General features: G+C 33.9%; 1 protein-coding gene across 5 annotated transcripts in view; it reads left to right on the top strand.

The window, feature by feature from the left end:
- LOC138333005 (PR domain zinc finger protein 1-like) overlaps window positions 1–15,327 on the top strand; it is a 141,940-nt gene extending 126,613 nt beyond the window's left edge. For all 5 annotated transcript variants that reach the window (XM_069281121.1, XM_069281107.1, XM_069281101.1 and 2 more), the window contains 3 exons: window positions 1,718–1,840; window positions 5,501–5,753; window positions 8,830–15,327. In XM_069281121.1, coding sequence (XP_069137222.1) covers window positions 1,718–1,840; window positions 5,501–5,753; window positions 8,830–10,904 — 2,451 coding nt within the window. In that variant the 3' untranslated portion in view covers window positions 10,905–15,327. The remainder of the gene's footprint in view (window positions 1–1,717; window positions 1,841–5,500; window positions 5,754–8,829) is intronic.
- Window positions 15,328–15,529: the final 202 nt, after the last annotated feature.

A 15,529-nucleotide genomic window follows, 5' to 3' on the forward strand; every position in this document is an offset into this window, starting at 1 on the left:
GTATAATGCTGATAATGAGTGTACAGTTTTGTGTGTGGGTGAATTACGTAGTCTCTATCTTGTATATTTGTGACTATGCCTTTTTATGTATTTCTCCACATGAAAGTACCGAGCCCTAATCACATTCATCTGAAATGCATTTAAAGTCTCAAGTACTTTATGTCGAGTGTGTAATGCAGGTGCAAAATCACAGATAGATTGGTTTTCGTCAAATACATCTATCGGCCTGTTTGTTTCTTGTTCTTCTGATTTTATCAATTCATATTGATATCACTTAGTAAATGCTCCCAAAAATTACCTTATGATATTCACTTCAAAGTTCTCCGAGTGTGATTTATTAAGGTTTTAAAACAAAAACATCAGATATAATATTTCTCAGCACTTATAATTTGTAATCATTGAACTCTTGTATCTTTTCACTTTTATCACCCCTAAAGTTTCACACTTGATACTGTTTTTTAAATGGTTATCAAGTATAGGTAGTTATCATTTGTTCAGTAGATAGAAGAGCTTTTCATGTACAAGTGTATTTTCATTGAAGCTCATTGCACTCTTTGATTAAAAGCCAGTGTAAATCTCTGTTCCTGTTATCATGGCCGAGGCAAAGCAGTTGAGCAAACAGATCTCAGAATTATAAAAGCACTATTAGATTTCTATGATTCTGAGAGGAACATGAAGGTTAATTTGAATAATTAGCTGTTGAAGTGATTGGTGGAACTATCCATCGCCATGGTCACCACGGAACCTCTAGTACTTTCGGTAGGGATACCCCGGAGATCACACAGAAGTCAAGCAGCTCCATATTTTTTCTCAAAATCTGAGGGTAAACACTTATGGGTGTAGCTTGACAGCTGAAATACTCTGCGAATGAAACTAGTATCAATGTTATAGCTACGTCTCAACTTTTTCGCTCTAATCTTGAATTTCCTTTTTTACAAACCCCCTGTGGGGAGATGCTGGTTGGGATATGTCCTGCACTGGCCTTATCCACCAATCGTAGTACTCAGAGATGCAACTCGGAAATAAGTCATCATTTCATCAAAAAAATACCCTCTTTTTTTATCTAGTCTGTGAAGGTTTTAGGGCGAGTTTACGAATGGCAGCCTCATTGATCGTGTAGGTCTTAAACACGACTGGTTATTTCTGACCTCTCAGTCCGAGCCACTCATACAAGGTGTTCTCTTGTGCTCTGTACATTCTCTCTGCTATCACATTGATATTTTTCGGGAAAGATTTTCTTCAAGGTAATTTTCTTTTCATCGTTTTTTTTTTTTTTTTTATTGAGAAATGATTGGAGTTTCACTTTTTGTATGACGTAAATTTGCCAGGCTGTAAAACTTGTTTATGATTTAATGTAGGATGTTATGATATAATAGGAGATGTATAGCTCATCCTACTGCAGTGGTTGGTTTGCTAATTGGTTTTAATTTGCTAATCACATATCTGCACAGGGAAATGGTGTACTTCAGTGGTTTCAGGGTAGATAACCATCAAATGTACCATGGCTTCTTATCGATCAACAGCTACCCCATCTTTGAACAAAAAGGAAATGTTTTCCTCTCATGCCTGCCTTTATACCTTGTTTAGGTTAGCCTACCTTTGGAGAACCAGTTTGTTTACCGGCTAGATAGCAAAGCTGAACTCATTTCAATTTTCTTTTGATATTTTTGGGGTTGAATTAATCATTCAGTAACAATTTCCCTTGGTTTTTCACCAGGCATTGGGGGTGTGGAGCGTTGACTATATCCCACGTGGGACACGATTTGGACCTTTAGTGGGAGACGTTTACTCCAAGGAACCATTCCTGAGAAAAGAATCGGACAGAGTTTCCATATGGAAGGTAAGTTGTTGTGTTTTTTTAACTGCTTTGAAATTGAGTTATAAAGAGTTTCAATCATGGAAATCTGTGAAACAAAATTTAGAAATTTTTAGTATGGTTTATAAAATACCGTCAAATGTTATTACCTGGTAAGTTGTATATTTTTAAGATGCAACTGAAACAATTTCTTATGGTGTCTGATCTTAAATAAAACTAAATAATGAATTCAATTTTGAATTATTCAAATTTTTCCTTTGCCAAATAAATATGTTGAAAAAAAATTATTTGAAATATGTTGAAATACAATATTGAAGGTTTTAATTCATTTTTTTATTGATTTTTGTTTGTTTAGATATGAAGTTATATATTTATGTCTTACCAGAGTATCTGGTATCGTCTAGATGGCCAAGCCCTATCTTTATAACACAAATATATATCCTTTTATAACTTAACATAAGTACCATCCAAATGTAGCCTTGGGATAGAAATAGGTCCAAGGAGAGAAAAAGTTTTTTTTCTGCTAATTTGAAAGTTGGTTTCAAATGTATTCAATATTTCAGTGTCTTCTGTCAAGTTTTGTTTGTTAAACCTGAAAGACAGAGACAGCTGGTGATCATATAACTGAAGGATCCTATTTTTTATACGTTTATTTTTTCGTCGCTGATAGAAATGATATAAACGATTAAAGTCTCAGCTTTCATGTCTGTTTGTGTTGGGTTTCCATATATTGATTTATAAGAGTAAGTCTGCTTTGGGTGGTTGCATAATAAATTGCTAATTGGTCACAGGTGGAGAAAGTGTTGTATGTAGTCTATATCATATAAACTCTTGAGGCTTGTACACAGTCGTGCTGGCCTTACAAGCTTTACATATACATATAAAAATATTTAACATGTGTTAAATTTCTGAAGGTCTGACATTTTAATTCAAAAAATGAAAATTCAAATTGAATTATTTGGATTTAAATTGAAGATCTTTACACAACATGTTTGAAAATAATCATATCTTTAACAAGGTTTTTTTAGGGACAGATTTTTTTTATGATTTCATTTGTGTGTAAAAAATGTTAAGCTGGTAGGGGTGTTTGATTACGAAGGTGCGGACAATTCAGTTCTTAACTTACTTTTTACGGCATTACATATCATTACCCCGATTTACCTGAGAGTGTACAGGACACTGTGAATAAAACTGACAGGAAAAGTGAAATAGGAGAAATTAAAAAAGCTATTTTCCCTTTAATAAATGGCCTGGGTTCTTATTTAGGGGTGCCACAAGATCTAGTAATTGGTTGTTAATTTATGAAGGCTGAATGAGAAATGAAAACAGAGTAGACATATGTAATGGTATACAATTTTTCTCATGTATCCCAAATATAATTTCTTCAATTATGGTAGACATTAACTGTGGTGTCAGCTACAAGATAAAAGAGCTATTTTATATCACTGTAGCTCTCCCCCATTTACGACCGATATTACTCAAAATCTTGGATTCTAATAACCTGTATTCATTCTAGTTACAGGGAAAGAATGGTTTTAATTTTATCAATTTTAGTTTGAGATGTGATTTAGTTTGAATAAGAAAAAAAATAGAATTTTGAGTCGGTGCTGATTCCATGAGCTGATTTGGAATCGTAGTGATAATTATCAAGGTTAGCGAAAGAATGAGAAAAATTAAAATGATTCACTTATCTATTAATGTGAAAATTTACTTCATTTAAATATTTGTGAAAGTTCTTTTCAGAGAAGTAAATTAATTTTATTTCATAATCTGAAATGTAAGAGTGATAATGATTAATTTCAATTCTATATTTCTAAGTATACATATATCTGATAATATATGTAATTAAAATCAATGATTGAATTAGATAAAATGTAATTTCATTTAATTCATCAGAAAGATTTGACTCTCTGATATAACAGAAAAAGTCTGGTATGAAAATTGAATTTATTTTCCTTTTCTATCAATGCTAATGTCTGGTAAAGTATTATTTGACTGTCATCAATTAATGTATTTTGAAAAACGAATGACACGTTTAATCAAATAAGTAGATTTATTTCGTGTAGTTAACAGACAGTCTAGCTGTCGGCGATATTCAATTCTCTGTCTTCTTTATCTCTGTAAATAGGAAGAAGAAAAAAAATTATGAGAAAAATTTGTTGATTTAAACTGAATTATCTATGTGAGTGCGCTTCCTGCAAATACACCCCAGGTAGTCTGCTGGCTTCATTCATAAGTCCTAATGACAAATTTGTTTAAAAGTTTCACTCCACTTGAAGTAATTTTTTTAAATGAGGTCTGATTTGGAGGTCACAGTGGTTGAATCAAGTTCTCGGTATAGCACCCATTTTCTGCCATTTTCTAAGATGTATTGCCCATATCTCACCAGATATCCTTGATAAGACAGTTAGGTTAATTTGATACTTTTTTTCCTTGTAATAAACTATTTTGTTTCCTGTACATACTCATAGATAGGCACATGTCACAGCGAAGGCTCGGGAGCACTATCTCGACTGGAGAAACACAGGGTGTAAGAATTATCCCAAACAGATAAACATTTCAGCAGATTTGGTTGAAATAATCAGTTTTGACATTTCGATTGGAGCGCCCTTGATCTCTCTCTGTGTTTCTCTACGTCTTGTTCATGTCACAACTTTTGATAAGTAAAAGGAAAATGTCAGCTTTTTAATATACAAAAATTTACTGTGATATTTTGGGATGATATTTTGATAGATGGATATTTTCAAGTCAATAATTCATCTTGACAAAAAACAGGGTTTTTTTGTTGTTTTTTTTAAACAAAATCTAAAAAAAAATCTATTTATTGTGATAAAAATCTGATACATCGCTATGAAATCTTACATCCACTCGACATCAGAAAATTAGGTGAGTTTTTGTTTTCTTACACAGGAAACAAGGTATTTGGTTAGTAAGGGCTAATTTATAATAGGTTTTAGTAAGTTGAATCGTCATAAGTCGTAATTACAGGATGTGCCCCCCACAACCAATCGTAGGATGACTTAGAGATGGGCTGGGGCTAATGCTGGTCCTGCAGAGCAAAAGCTCCGAAAGTAAATATTGTGACTTAAAACGGATTTTCATTAGGAAAATGAAATGAAAAAACGTTGGAATGTAAGAGGAAGAGCCTAATCTAGGATAAGACAGTAGGAGAAATTGTGATAATTCCTTTCATTTTCTAGTCCGTAGTTTAATCGCGGAGTAGATAGGATATTAAGTTTTAATGGGGTGAAAGTATTAACTTCAACCAATGGATAGTTTCCTACCCTGTAAACAGGTTTTATGATGTACTACACGATGTTAGAGGTGTCAATTACAACGGAATATAGGATAGTAACATAGGAACGATACATTAAACATTCACTGGTTTATCTCCGCTTCATTCTCATATCATTCTCACAAAAATATCATATCTTTGTGAGGAGTGTTTATAAATGAAGTGTTGGAGGGTTGCTGTTGATGATGGAGTTTGATAAGGTCATTCAATAATTTTACTATTCCACACCTGACCTTTTCTCTCCAATTCATATTTATTTATTTGTTTGTTTGTTTTCATGTTTAGCTGTTACTGTTTGGTACATGATTTCTTTCTCATTCACCACCTGTACATGTTAACTACCTTTATGATTATAACACCTTCTTTAACCTGTGTTATTTTACTTGCAGATCTTCAGTAACAACACGGTTTACCAGTACATAGACAACAGTGATGTGACAAAAAGTAGCTGGATGCACTACATCAACTTCGCCTACTCTTCCGTCCAACAAAACCTCATCGCCTGTCAAATCGACTTCAACATTTACTTCTATACCATCAAACCAATCCCTCCAAACACCGAACTCATGGTTTGGTACTGCCGAGAATATGCCGATCGCATCAACTGTCCCGTCACCGGCGAGGAGATGCTACAGTCGTGGCGTAAGTTATTTGTATATTTATCATCAATTTCCACCTTTAACATATCGCTGGTTATTTTCATTTGGGGTGCTATTTTAATGACTTTGCAGAACAGAAAGTTATTTGCACAAATACATTTTTGAAGCAATAAATAAATGTTATATATATATTCCCATAAAACTTATCACAAAAATTCAATAATTTCAGTTTTATTTCCTTGTTTTAATGTGAAAATTACTCTAAAAAATTAGTTTTGAATCATTCACCTTGATTAAAAATTTATTCCTAAGAATCTTTTTATCAATGAACAACCTAATTTTTCTATAAAATCTCACCAAAATGTGAATATCTACAGTACCACATACACTTGGACATCAAAATATTTGGTACTGTTGATCAAATTTATCTGATATGTTTTGAGAAATTCATTAATCAGAATTAAGAACTAATACAATTTAACTTGTATTATAAAAGATTAGCCTGTGTGAGGCAGGAAGCCTTTGTAATAGTTTTAGCTTGATATGAACACAAGTAATTGATTATTGAACATATGCCTGTAAGCAAAAGCTAGGAACTTAATTTGAAATGGAGATGATACTGTACGATCCATTTAATCTAGTAAACAACTTCAAAGTAATCTGGACAAATTACGAGGACGTCGACATAGCCTCAAGTCATCGTACAAAGCAGAATAGAAATAGTCTTATTTTTACTTCTTTTCTTCAAAGAGAGTTTTCCCTAATCTTGTATCCCATTTTGGTTTAATAACATAAATTTTTTGGATGATCATCTTGGTAATTACTGTAGTAAATATCGCAGGTGTTTGAAATGAGGCCGAGTTGGTCATCTTTGATAAATAAGCTGAGGAAAAAAATCTCTTTGACAATGCTGTCAAGCCTTTTGTGTATCAGTATCTGCAGCATCCAACCATACTTAATTGATTGTCACTGGTGCTGATTTCTTAAGTTTAAATAAGTTAAGAAGGCTTGGAGGTAATCAAATAGTGCTATATTTATTCTCTCATTTCTAATATGGTACACCAACAGAAACTAATTAAAGTGTTTCTGCTCTAGAACAGTGAAAAAGATCTAACTTTGATCGTAATCATCAAGAATAAAAACAAAGGAATTATTTTTTGGTAGTGAATAGTTACTTCTCTATACAAATTATGTGTTGTTTATTTCATTTTTATAACTGGCTCAGTCACCATGATGTTGGTAGAAAACCTATAATCAAGCACCTGTTTACCTGTCAAACATAACAAAAAAATGATATTCCAAACAGCCCTAGTGTCTGATTGCAGTGATTACTAGTTTTGTAAAACGACACAGTGAAAATAAATGTTTTCTTAATAAATTAAAGTTTAGTGTGAAATTTGGTTGTGTGGATATTAGAATATTTAAAGAGCTCTGGCATTGACAGTAAACATTTCAATTTGTATTGATAATTTAAAAATGAAATCCAAAGTGAAAAATCTAACATTATGTGGTATTATATTTCCTTTAAGGCAATAGAGTTTGTAAATACTTTTTATCAGCCACTTGGGTGTAAAAGCTGTAAATGTAGTCTCTCGGTCACTACTATTGAGATCTACGCCTCTTCAATTCCACACACAACTTTCGCTCAGGAATAGAATAAAACATCTTCAGAATAATGCTTTTAAAAAACACTGGGTATTACTTGTGACGCCGGATGGCCGTTTTTGTGTACAACTTGTATGAGTAGTGATTTAATGATCTATGGCACACGTCCATTGTCTTGTGACCAGTGGAAATCGAAACTGGTCAATGGTACGGACGCAGAGAACAAAACCCTAATCCAGATGGCTGCTGGGTGAATTAAGTCAATAAAACTCCCATTAATTTGCATGCAACATTTTAAATGCTAATACAGGAGTATATTTAGGCGACTGGTAGCGCGCCTGTCACGGATCATCCCCGGCTATAAACTAAGTTGAAATTACAACCCATAGTGACTTTTTAAGACATTTCTTTTAAGGTCTTTGTTGTAAGATTTGCCTGACAAATTTTTCATATTGTTTACACCTACAAATTTTAAAGATGAAATTAACATTTAGCCCTCCTGTGGACAGAACGATATAAGTCTGATTTAAATCACATGACAGTTTTATGATAAGTTTAACTTATGTCTGTATTTTTGAGTTCTACTGTTATGGAAATGAAGCCTTTTTAAGAATATATATCCATATATAAGCTTAATATCGAAATTTCACTTAGAAGTGATAAAATTGCCATGTTTTAACATAAAAAAATACTCAAAAAAAAAAAAAAATTAATTTCAGGTTAGAATTAGAGCATTGTTTGTTTATCAATTACCATTATGATTGTGTAGTGTTCTTCCTCTTTCACTAACATGGACAAGCAGTTCATTTAAATATGCTAATTAAAACAGTTGAACAAAGTAACCACTTGGTGTCAGCAAATGTTCATTTGATACACGATTATTCCCCTGTGAATATGATTGAGATTTATTATTGTGAATGGAGTCAGGTTTTGATTGTATTTCAATACTGTCCACGTTTTTCTTCCGAAACTTTGTTTTTTAATTTTGAATAGAAATTGTAATTTATAGGAATAGATAACAGTATACCGATGTTTAATTCCTTTCTAATTTATGTAAGAATATTCAAATATTCAAGAATTTGAGTTTTAAAAGTCAAATTATAATTAGCTGATAGAAGATATCTCTGAATTTGCTTTTATGTTCCACAAAGGCACAAAACCACAGATAGATGAAACATTATTTCTCAGTTAGTTTCTTATTCTGTAAGGTAATTCTTTTGTATCGATATCATTTTCCAACTTTACATGATGCCTATGGTGAAGTATTTATGGCTTTTCGCCTAGTGAGGGTAAAAAGCTTGAATTTCTATTAAAGTGTGTGCAGTATATATTACTTCTACAGAAATACAGAGTCAACTTTGCTGATTAATTCAACTTATTCACCCATAAAATTTTTAGATCAAGTGTTCCAGTTTGAGAACTGGATGAGTTCAAATGTGTGTATAGGGGTGAAGGATTTATTGTATGATAGTTTGTTACCAAGGTTAACAAGAGTGTTATTTTTGTCTTTCCAGGGAGACAGATGCTGGAGCGACATCTACCTTTCCCAAAGAGCTTTCTGCCAATCTGTCCACCAAACCCAGGCAGTTTGTTCAAGGAGGACACAAGTCCATCACGTCCCAAGACTCCTCCCCACGAGGACAAACCCCTGAAGGAGGATAGCTGTGATGGTGGGGACTGTATCCGAGAGGAAGGCTATGCTATAGACTACAGCCTCCACAAGCGGGATGGCAGCCCCACAAGTGATGACCAGGAAGTGTACCATAGTGACAGAAACAAATCGGGCCACAGTGACAGTTTGTCTGTGTCGGCTGGGTCGTTACCATCCCCAGTTAAAATCCCCAAACACGAGCCTCTGAAGGAGCCCAGTCACCCATTGGAACCACTGTCTCTACAAATGCCACCCAGCTCTGTCGACTTACAGCTGGGGTCCATCAAAATGGCCCACAGCACACCAAAGAAAAGCTCGGGAATTATAGAGAATCTACTTCTGAAAAAAATGAAGGAAAATGGTGAAGAGATTTCCGATAAAATCCTCAAAGGAAATTCTCTAGATTTTGACTTTAAGCCTCCAATGGACATCAAACCTCCTGTATTACCAACTCTGCCTGCCCATTCTATTCATCCTGCTCATCCGATTCATCCTAACCACCCTACACTGGCTCACGATCAGAAACCAAAGGCGGAGGACCTGTCCAAGGATCGTCAACCAGCTGATCAGTTTAGTCCATTCAATCCATTCTTTTTCTCCAAATTCTTTCCTCCAAGTCCAATAATGGATAAATCTCCGATGTCTCCATTCATGAACAGACCCGATGAACAATACTCAAAACTGATGTCGGGAAATATGAGTAAGTTGGGACAAAACTCAGGACCGCCACTGTACTTCCCAACTCCAACACTTCCAGGCATGTATCCCATGAACCCTATGAATCCAATGAACTCTATGTACCCATTTAACCCTTATCAGAGTCTTGCTTGGCAAATGTATCCACCTCAATTCCATCCCATGGGAAATCAGCAACAAATGTCACCACCGTTTCCACATCCAACGCAAGCGCCACCTCACCCAGAACAGGTCCTCAACCTCACTAAGCCGAAATCGGATGGTACAAGTGCTCGAGGTCATAGGTCACTGCCATATCCTCTGAGAAAAAGGGATGGCAAAATGCACTATGAATGCAATGTATGTTTTAAGACATTCGGACAATTATCCAACCTCAAAGTTCATTTACGTACTCATACAGGAGAGCGGCCATTTGTGTGCCAGACATGTGGTAAAGGGTTCACACAGCTCGCTCACTTACAGAAACACCATCTAGTTCACACCGGAGAAAAACCACACGAATGCCAAGTCTGTGGCAAGCGGTTCAGTTCTACCAGCAACCTCAAAACACACATGAGGCTCCATAGTGGAGAGAAGCCTTTCCATTGTAAACTGTGTCCAGCCAAATTCACCCAGTTTGTGCATCTAAAGCTTCATAAAAGACTTCATACAAATGAACGGCCGTACGAATGTCCACAATGCAACAGAAAGTACATCAGTGCAAGTGGTTTGAAGACGCATTGGAAGACAGGAAACTGTATTCCTCCGGGCATCAACCTCGACTACAATGCTCTTCTGGAGAACACACATCAGGGAGCATTAGATCAGGACCGGCAGGAACTCAATGGGGAAGGTTTGTCTCGGGATAACATGGAGTACCACGATAGTGAACAGTTGAGTGTGAGTGGTGAAAACAGTGATATAGACATGCAGAAAAGTACACCCAATGACATGTCGAGTGATATGTATCGTCGTCTGCACAGTGTGAGCAGCAGTATGATGGGCAGCGAGGAGGACGAAGAAGAAATGATGATGAGAGAAGAGGAAGAAATGTTACAAATGAAGGAAGGCATGTCCCCCAACAATTCAGACAATGAACAGGATATGCCTAGATCTTATGTGAAATCATTACAAGACTATAGTACCTCATCACCACCTAAATCTGACAGTCCGAGCCCTCAGGAAAGACTTAGTCCCGCGGGGGTCACTATTAGTCCTCCACGGGTGTCACACAGTATCGAAGCCATCACAGCGCAATCATAAAGCGATCTGTGTATGTTTGCTTGTTATTGTCAGCTATTTTTGTTTTTACCGTGTCGGTTATTTAATGTGAAAAAAGATCAAATTGATAGTCCCGATGATAATCAAATAGTGAAAAACAAATATTATAAACAATCAGTGCGAGTGTTGTGAAAGATATTGACAATATAATGTTTGTGAGGTTTGTATGATATTTAAATATGATATTTATTTAATTTGTCATTATTCAATGATAATTGCCAAATTTTGTATTCATTGTTTTGTTTTGAAAATGTTTTGAGATGTACCTATCAATGTTTGTTTTTTTTACAATAATGTAAACAGATACAGCTATCTTTACAATATCACAGCTTTTCCATGACTTTTTTTTTTGTTACATTATTATTCTATTTTGTTGAAAATTTATCAAAATTGAGCTAGTAACTATCTTAGAGGACAGGCATTGTTCTTGCTATGCTCTCACTCTACCAGTATGCATTTATTTATAAAAAATGAAATGATTTTTTTTGTATCTATTATCTTCAAGATAATATTCAGTGTTTCATTTCCTGGATAATATTTTTCATTTTGCATCTACATTTTTTTTTATTTCTTCCTAGCATTTCATCTCTTCATTATCTATATTTTTAATGTTACTCATGATAAGTAACAATTTGAAGTGACCAATCATTATAAAATTTGTCTTTGTTTAAATTTCATCATTAATTTATTATTTTATGAGAGTCACTTTTTAAAGTGATAATACAAAATGTATTGTAAATGTGTGATATAGCCACAAGTTGATTTATTGTAAGTTTTAGGTTGAATTGTTTAACAGTTTTCCTATTTGCTGTGCCATACCTAACATTTTGAAGTTTGACCATTCAGCATTTTTGTGTGTCTTAATCAACGGTTGTATGTATTTAATGTAAATTATCAATAACCTAATTATATATAATTATATTCCCTTTAAAATAAGAATTTTAAAAAGTTCATGTAAATTGTTTATTTTCCTTTATAGCAATTTTTAATAGAATTTTGAAATATATTTTTATTTATCATGATGAAAATTAATTAAATTTGAATGTAAACGTAAATGAATTATTTTTCCTTTAAAAATAAACTGGATAGAACAATTTCGTTGTCCAGGTTACACTTTTGGATAAGTTCATTGCTATAAAGGATTATAGTCAAAAATCATATTTCCGTCCTATTTACTCGAGTATTAAATTTAAAGACACATCAGTGGTTGAATCTGGCTGCAAATTACTGAAAATTTGTGCCTATTAGTAGTGTGGAAATTGGCCGTCTGATACACATACCCTTTGAGTAAATATTTCAGACATTATTTGTGTGGAAGGATTTCTCCTTTAAGATATAAAAAGGATTATTCAGAAATTTGTCTTATTGCTGATACCTATAGCAGCTTAACATTAAAACAAATTCATCATTTTTTTGGAATATTTAATTTCAAAATGTTGATGCAGAAGTTAAGAGATTTGTAAATTATATACACGGAGTAACTCGAGATTTTATCTAGTCTGTTACACCATACGCTTCCTTACCAGTTAATATCTATAGCTAGAACGTACTTATCTACATGCATGAGTATATTGTAATCAACTTAGAGGTTTGTTGAAGGAAGTAGGGGTTATTCTTAATTAAAGATTATAATACAATGTACGAAAAGTAATTAATCATTTATCTAGTTTACAAACTGAGATATTCAAACTATCATTATTTCATTAAGTTAGTATATTTACTTCCTTGCAATGCAATCAAAGATTTTTATAATCTTTCAAAATACTCATTTTTAACAGCTGACGCTTTGAATTACAGTTATCAGATTATAAACGTGTTTAAAAAAAAAAAAAAAAAAAACATTTTACGAGGTATATTGATTTCCTGCTGCCATGACTGCAGAATTAAAAATCTTTTACCCCTTTTTATCATAGGTATAAAGTTGAGGTGTTGTGATGTGATGGCAAATCGGAGTCCTAATCAGAAGTATCAGTGATTTTTGTTACAGACGATCAATATAAAATCGCAGGTTGTGTTCAGAGTACCGCAGTAATCCAACCCGCCTCTGTGTGCCTACCCGGCTATTCCGCCTCACTTGGGTACAAAGAAAAGCACTTTTATTCCAAGTGCATTACGATGACAATCTAAATGGAGAGACAAGAAAACCTCTAATTGTTCCGATACTATGAACTCGGACAGATACATTTGCAATAACTCAGTAATATTTACTCAAATCCGTGCTTCATTAATCAGCTTTACTGTAAATTGTCGGTCCCTGTTCCGCAGAAAGCGCCGTTATTTCAAAAGAGTGAAATGTTATCTGGGTCGGGTTTCAGACCACTTTCGGTCCCAGATGTGTATAAGATTCCCAGGTAAATCCCTGATGTGGCCTATGAAATACACTTTTCCAATATTAGAAACGAGAATTAGTGAAAACCTTTTATCGGTAATTGTTTTTAACTATAGTGACACCATTAGCGACTGAATGGTGGGCTAACAATCAACGCGATCCGTACACTTGCACAGGTCTCTTTAATAATGATTTACGTCACATCTCTTATGACTGTGTTAACACGTAAAAATGGAAATTGAAAAGAAATCAGGGTTGTGTTTTGTGTTCACCATGTTAACTCCTATTGGCGTTTAATAAGTGATGATTGTGTTTCCCAATACCGAAGCTTTTGTTAGAGTTTGACAATTACTTGATAACATTCATTGTGAAAGTTGCCGACTTTTTTTTGATGCAGAATCATTTTCTCCAAAAAATTGACTATACAGGGTGCCATACAGAGATTTTGTCAGTTTGTGCAATTTAGAGTTTTATTTATGACAATACATCCGGAGAGAAATGAAAGGGATATTAAAGGTGTGTTGTTTTAACAGTACAATAATAAACGGTAGCAAATCACGCAGGCTGACACTCAGGTGCGATTAAAAGTAATAAATCCACTTAGACCTTCAAACTCCATCAAATCACTCATTAATACACAAAACAATCCTGGTAATTTGACAATTTCCAGAATTGCCTCCATCACCCCTAATATTGGCATTTGATTCATCCAGATCAATAGACTGGCTATTCTACAGTTGTATTTTAGGGTTAAAAGCTCCTAGTCCCATTCTATAATTCCATTTTCAAGTCGAAAGCTTTTATTTTGAGTCCCACATGTTAAACAATCACAAGAATTGATTATTTTCAAGATATATCTATGTTTATTTTTTTCTGTTAAAGCACTTTGTTAAATGATCACAAAATGTTACATGCGCCTTAAAATGTTTCACAATAGTGAGGACTGGATCACTAAGGAAATTTTACTTTATTTTTGTGCATTTTTCTCATCCTATTTTTGAAAAGAATTATGTTTATTTTAAAAGGCCCACTACCTTTCCGGAGCAAAATATAAAGATTTCTTTAAAACATTAATTATCTCAGAAAATATATACCGATGGCCTAAGATGAGGTTACAACACCAAACATATGCTAAATTTCCTGCGTAATATATGATAACAATGGGGAGTCATTTCGCTGTTTTACCGTCTGCCGTCTGCCGCAGTGATAGTCAACTACCGCGCGGTATTTAGGACGACGGGGAAATCATAAGACGACCCGCGTTATGAAAATTAACATTTTATTTATTTTAATTAAATTGTTTAGGAGGTGATAATAAGTGTAGTATTAACGTTAAGTTAATAACTTTTGCCACTCGACAAAATTATTAATCTCGCTTTACATTCCCATTTTAAAAATCAAAAACCGTTTCGGAAAGGTAGTGGGCCTTTAATGAAGATAGGACAAGGGTAATGTGTATCATGTCAGCTGATCCATGTGTAAAAGTTATTTCATTTTTTTTTTTCATTTCTTTTCCTATAAGGAAATCAATCAAAATAACTTTTAAACATTCAAGTAATTTAAATCAATCCACTTTAAGAAATCTGTAATTTTTATGCTTTTATTCCTATAAGTAATTTTCAAAGTGACATACATGTATTTTAAATATTTCCGTCCTATGGAGACATTTAATTTCTATTTTATTCTGCATGAAATAGTTCATTTTATACTTATAGGGATGTACAGTTCACAAAAACTGGGACCAGTGGTATGGAAATTCAGGGAAATCAACCTGCTAAAACATCAAGAGCATTTTAGACTCTTCTAACTGAATAAAAGTAGAGTCTAATTTGTATATATAGGGATGGCAGGTCTGAGATGAATATTGTGTGTAACACACATGTTTTTGTTATGAATATAGTGAAATATTGTACCAATAGAAAACATAGAAGTCTTGCAGCTGTAATCAAAATGGACTAAGCTGGAGGCCTTCACAGGCTTTTGTTCCACTATTAGTACATGTAGACGTAAAAATACAAGTTCTATTTAACTTAGAGAAAATGAACAAAATACCGAGTAATAAAAAACATAAAATGAAAACAATTGGTTTTTGTTGTTCTTTTGGTTGTATATGGGATATCATTGCCCATAAATTTTACATTGATACCTATATTTGTGGAATATTTCTACAGTCCAACCTGTGTAGTGAGATATACCAAGGGACAGACGCATTAGACAGGGTGACTTAATATACAGGGTGACACAATATGCAGGTTTGACTGTAATATACAAACAGGAT

The sequence above is a fragment of the Argopecten irradians genome, chromosome 1, assembly GCF_041381155.1.
Source record: "Argopecten irradians isolate NY chromosome 1, Ai_NY, whole genome shotgun sequence".
NCBI lineage: Eukaryota > Metazoa > Mollusca > Bivalvia > Pectinida > Pectinidae > Argopecten > Argopecten irradians.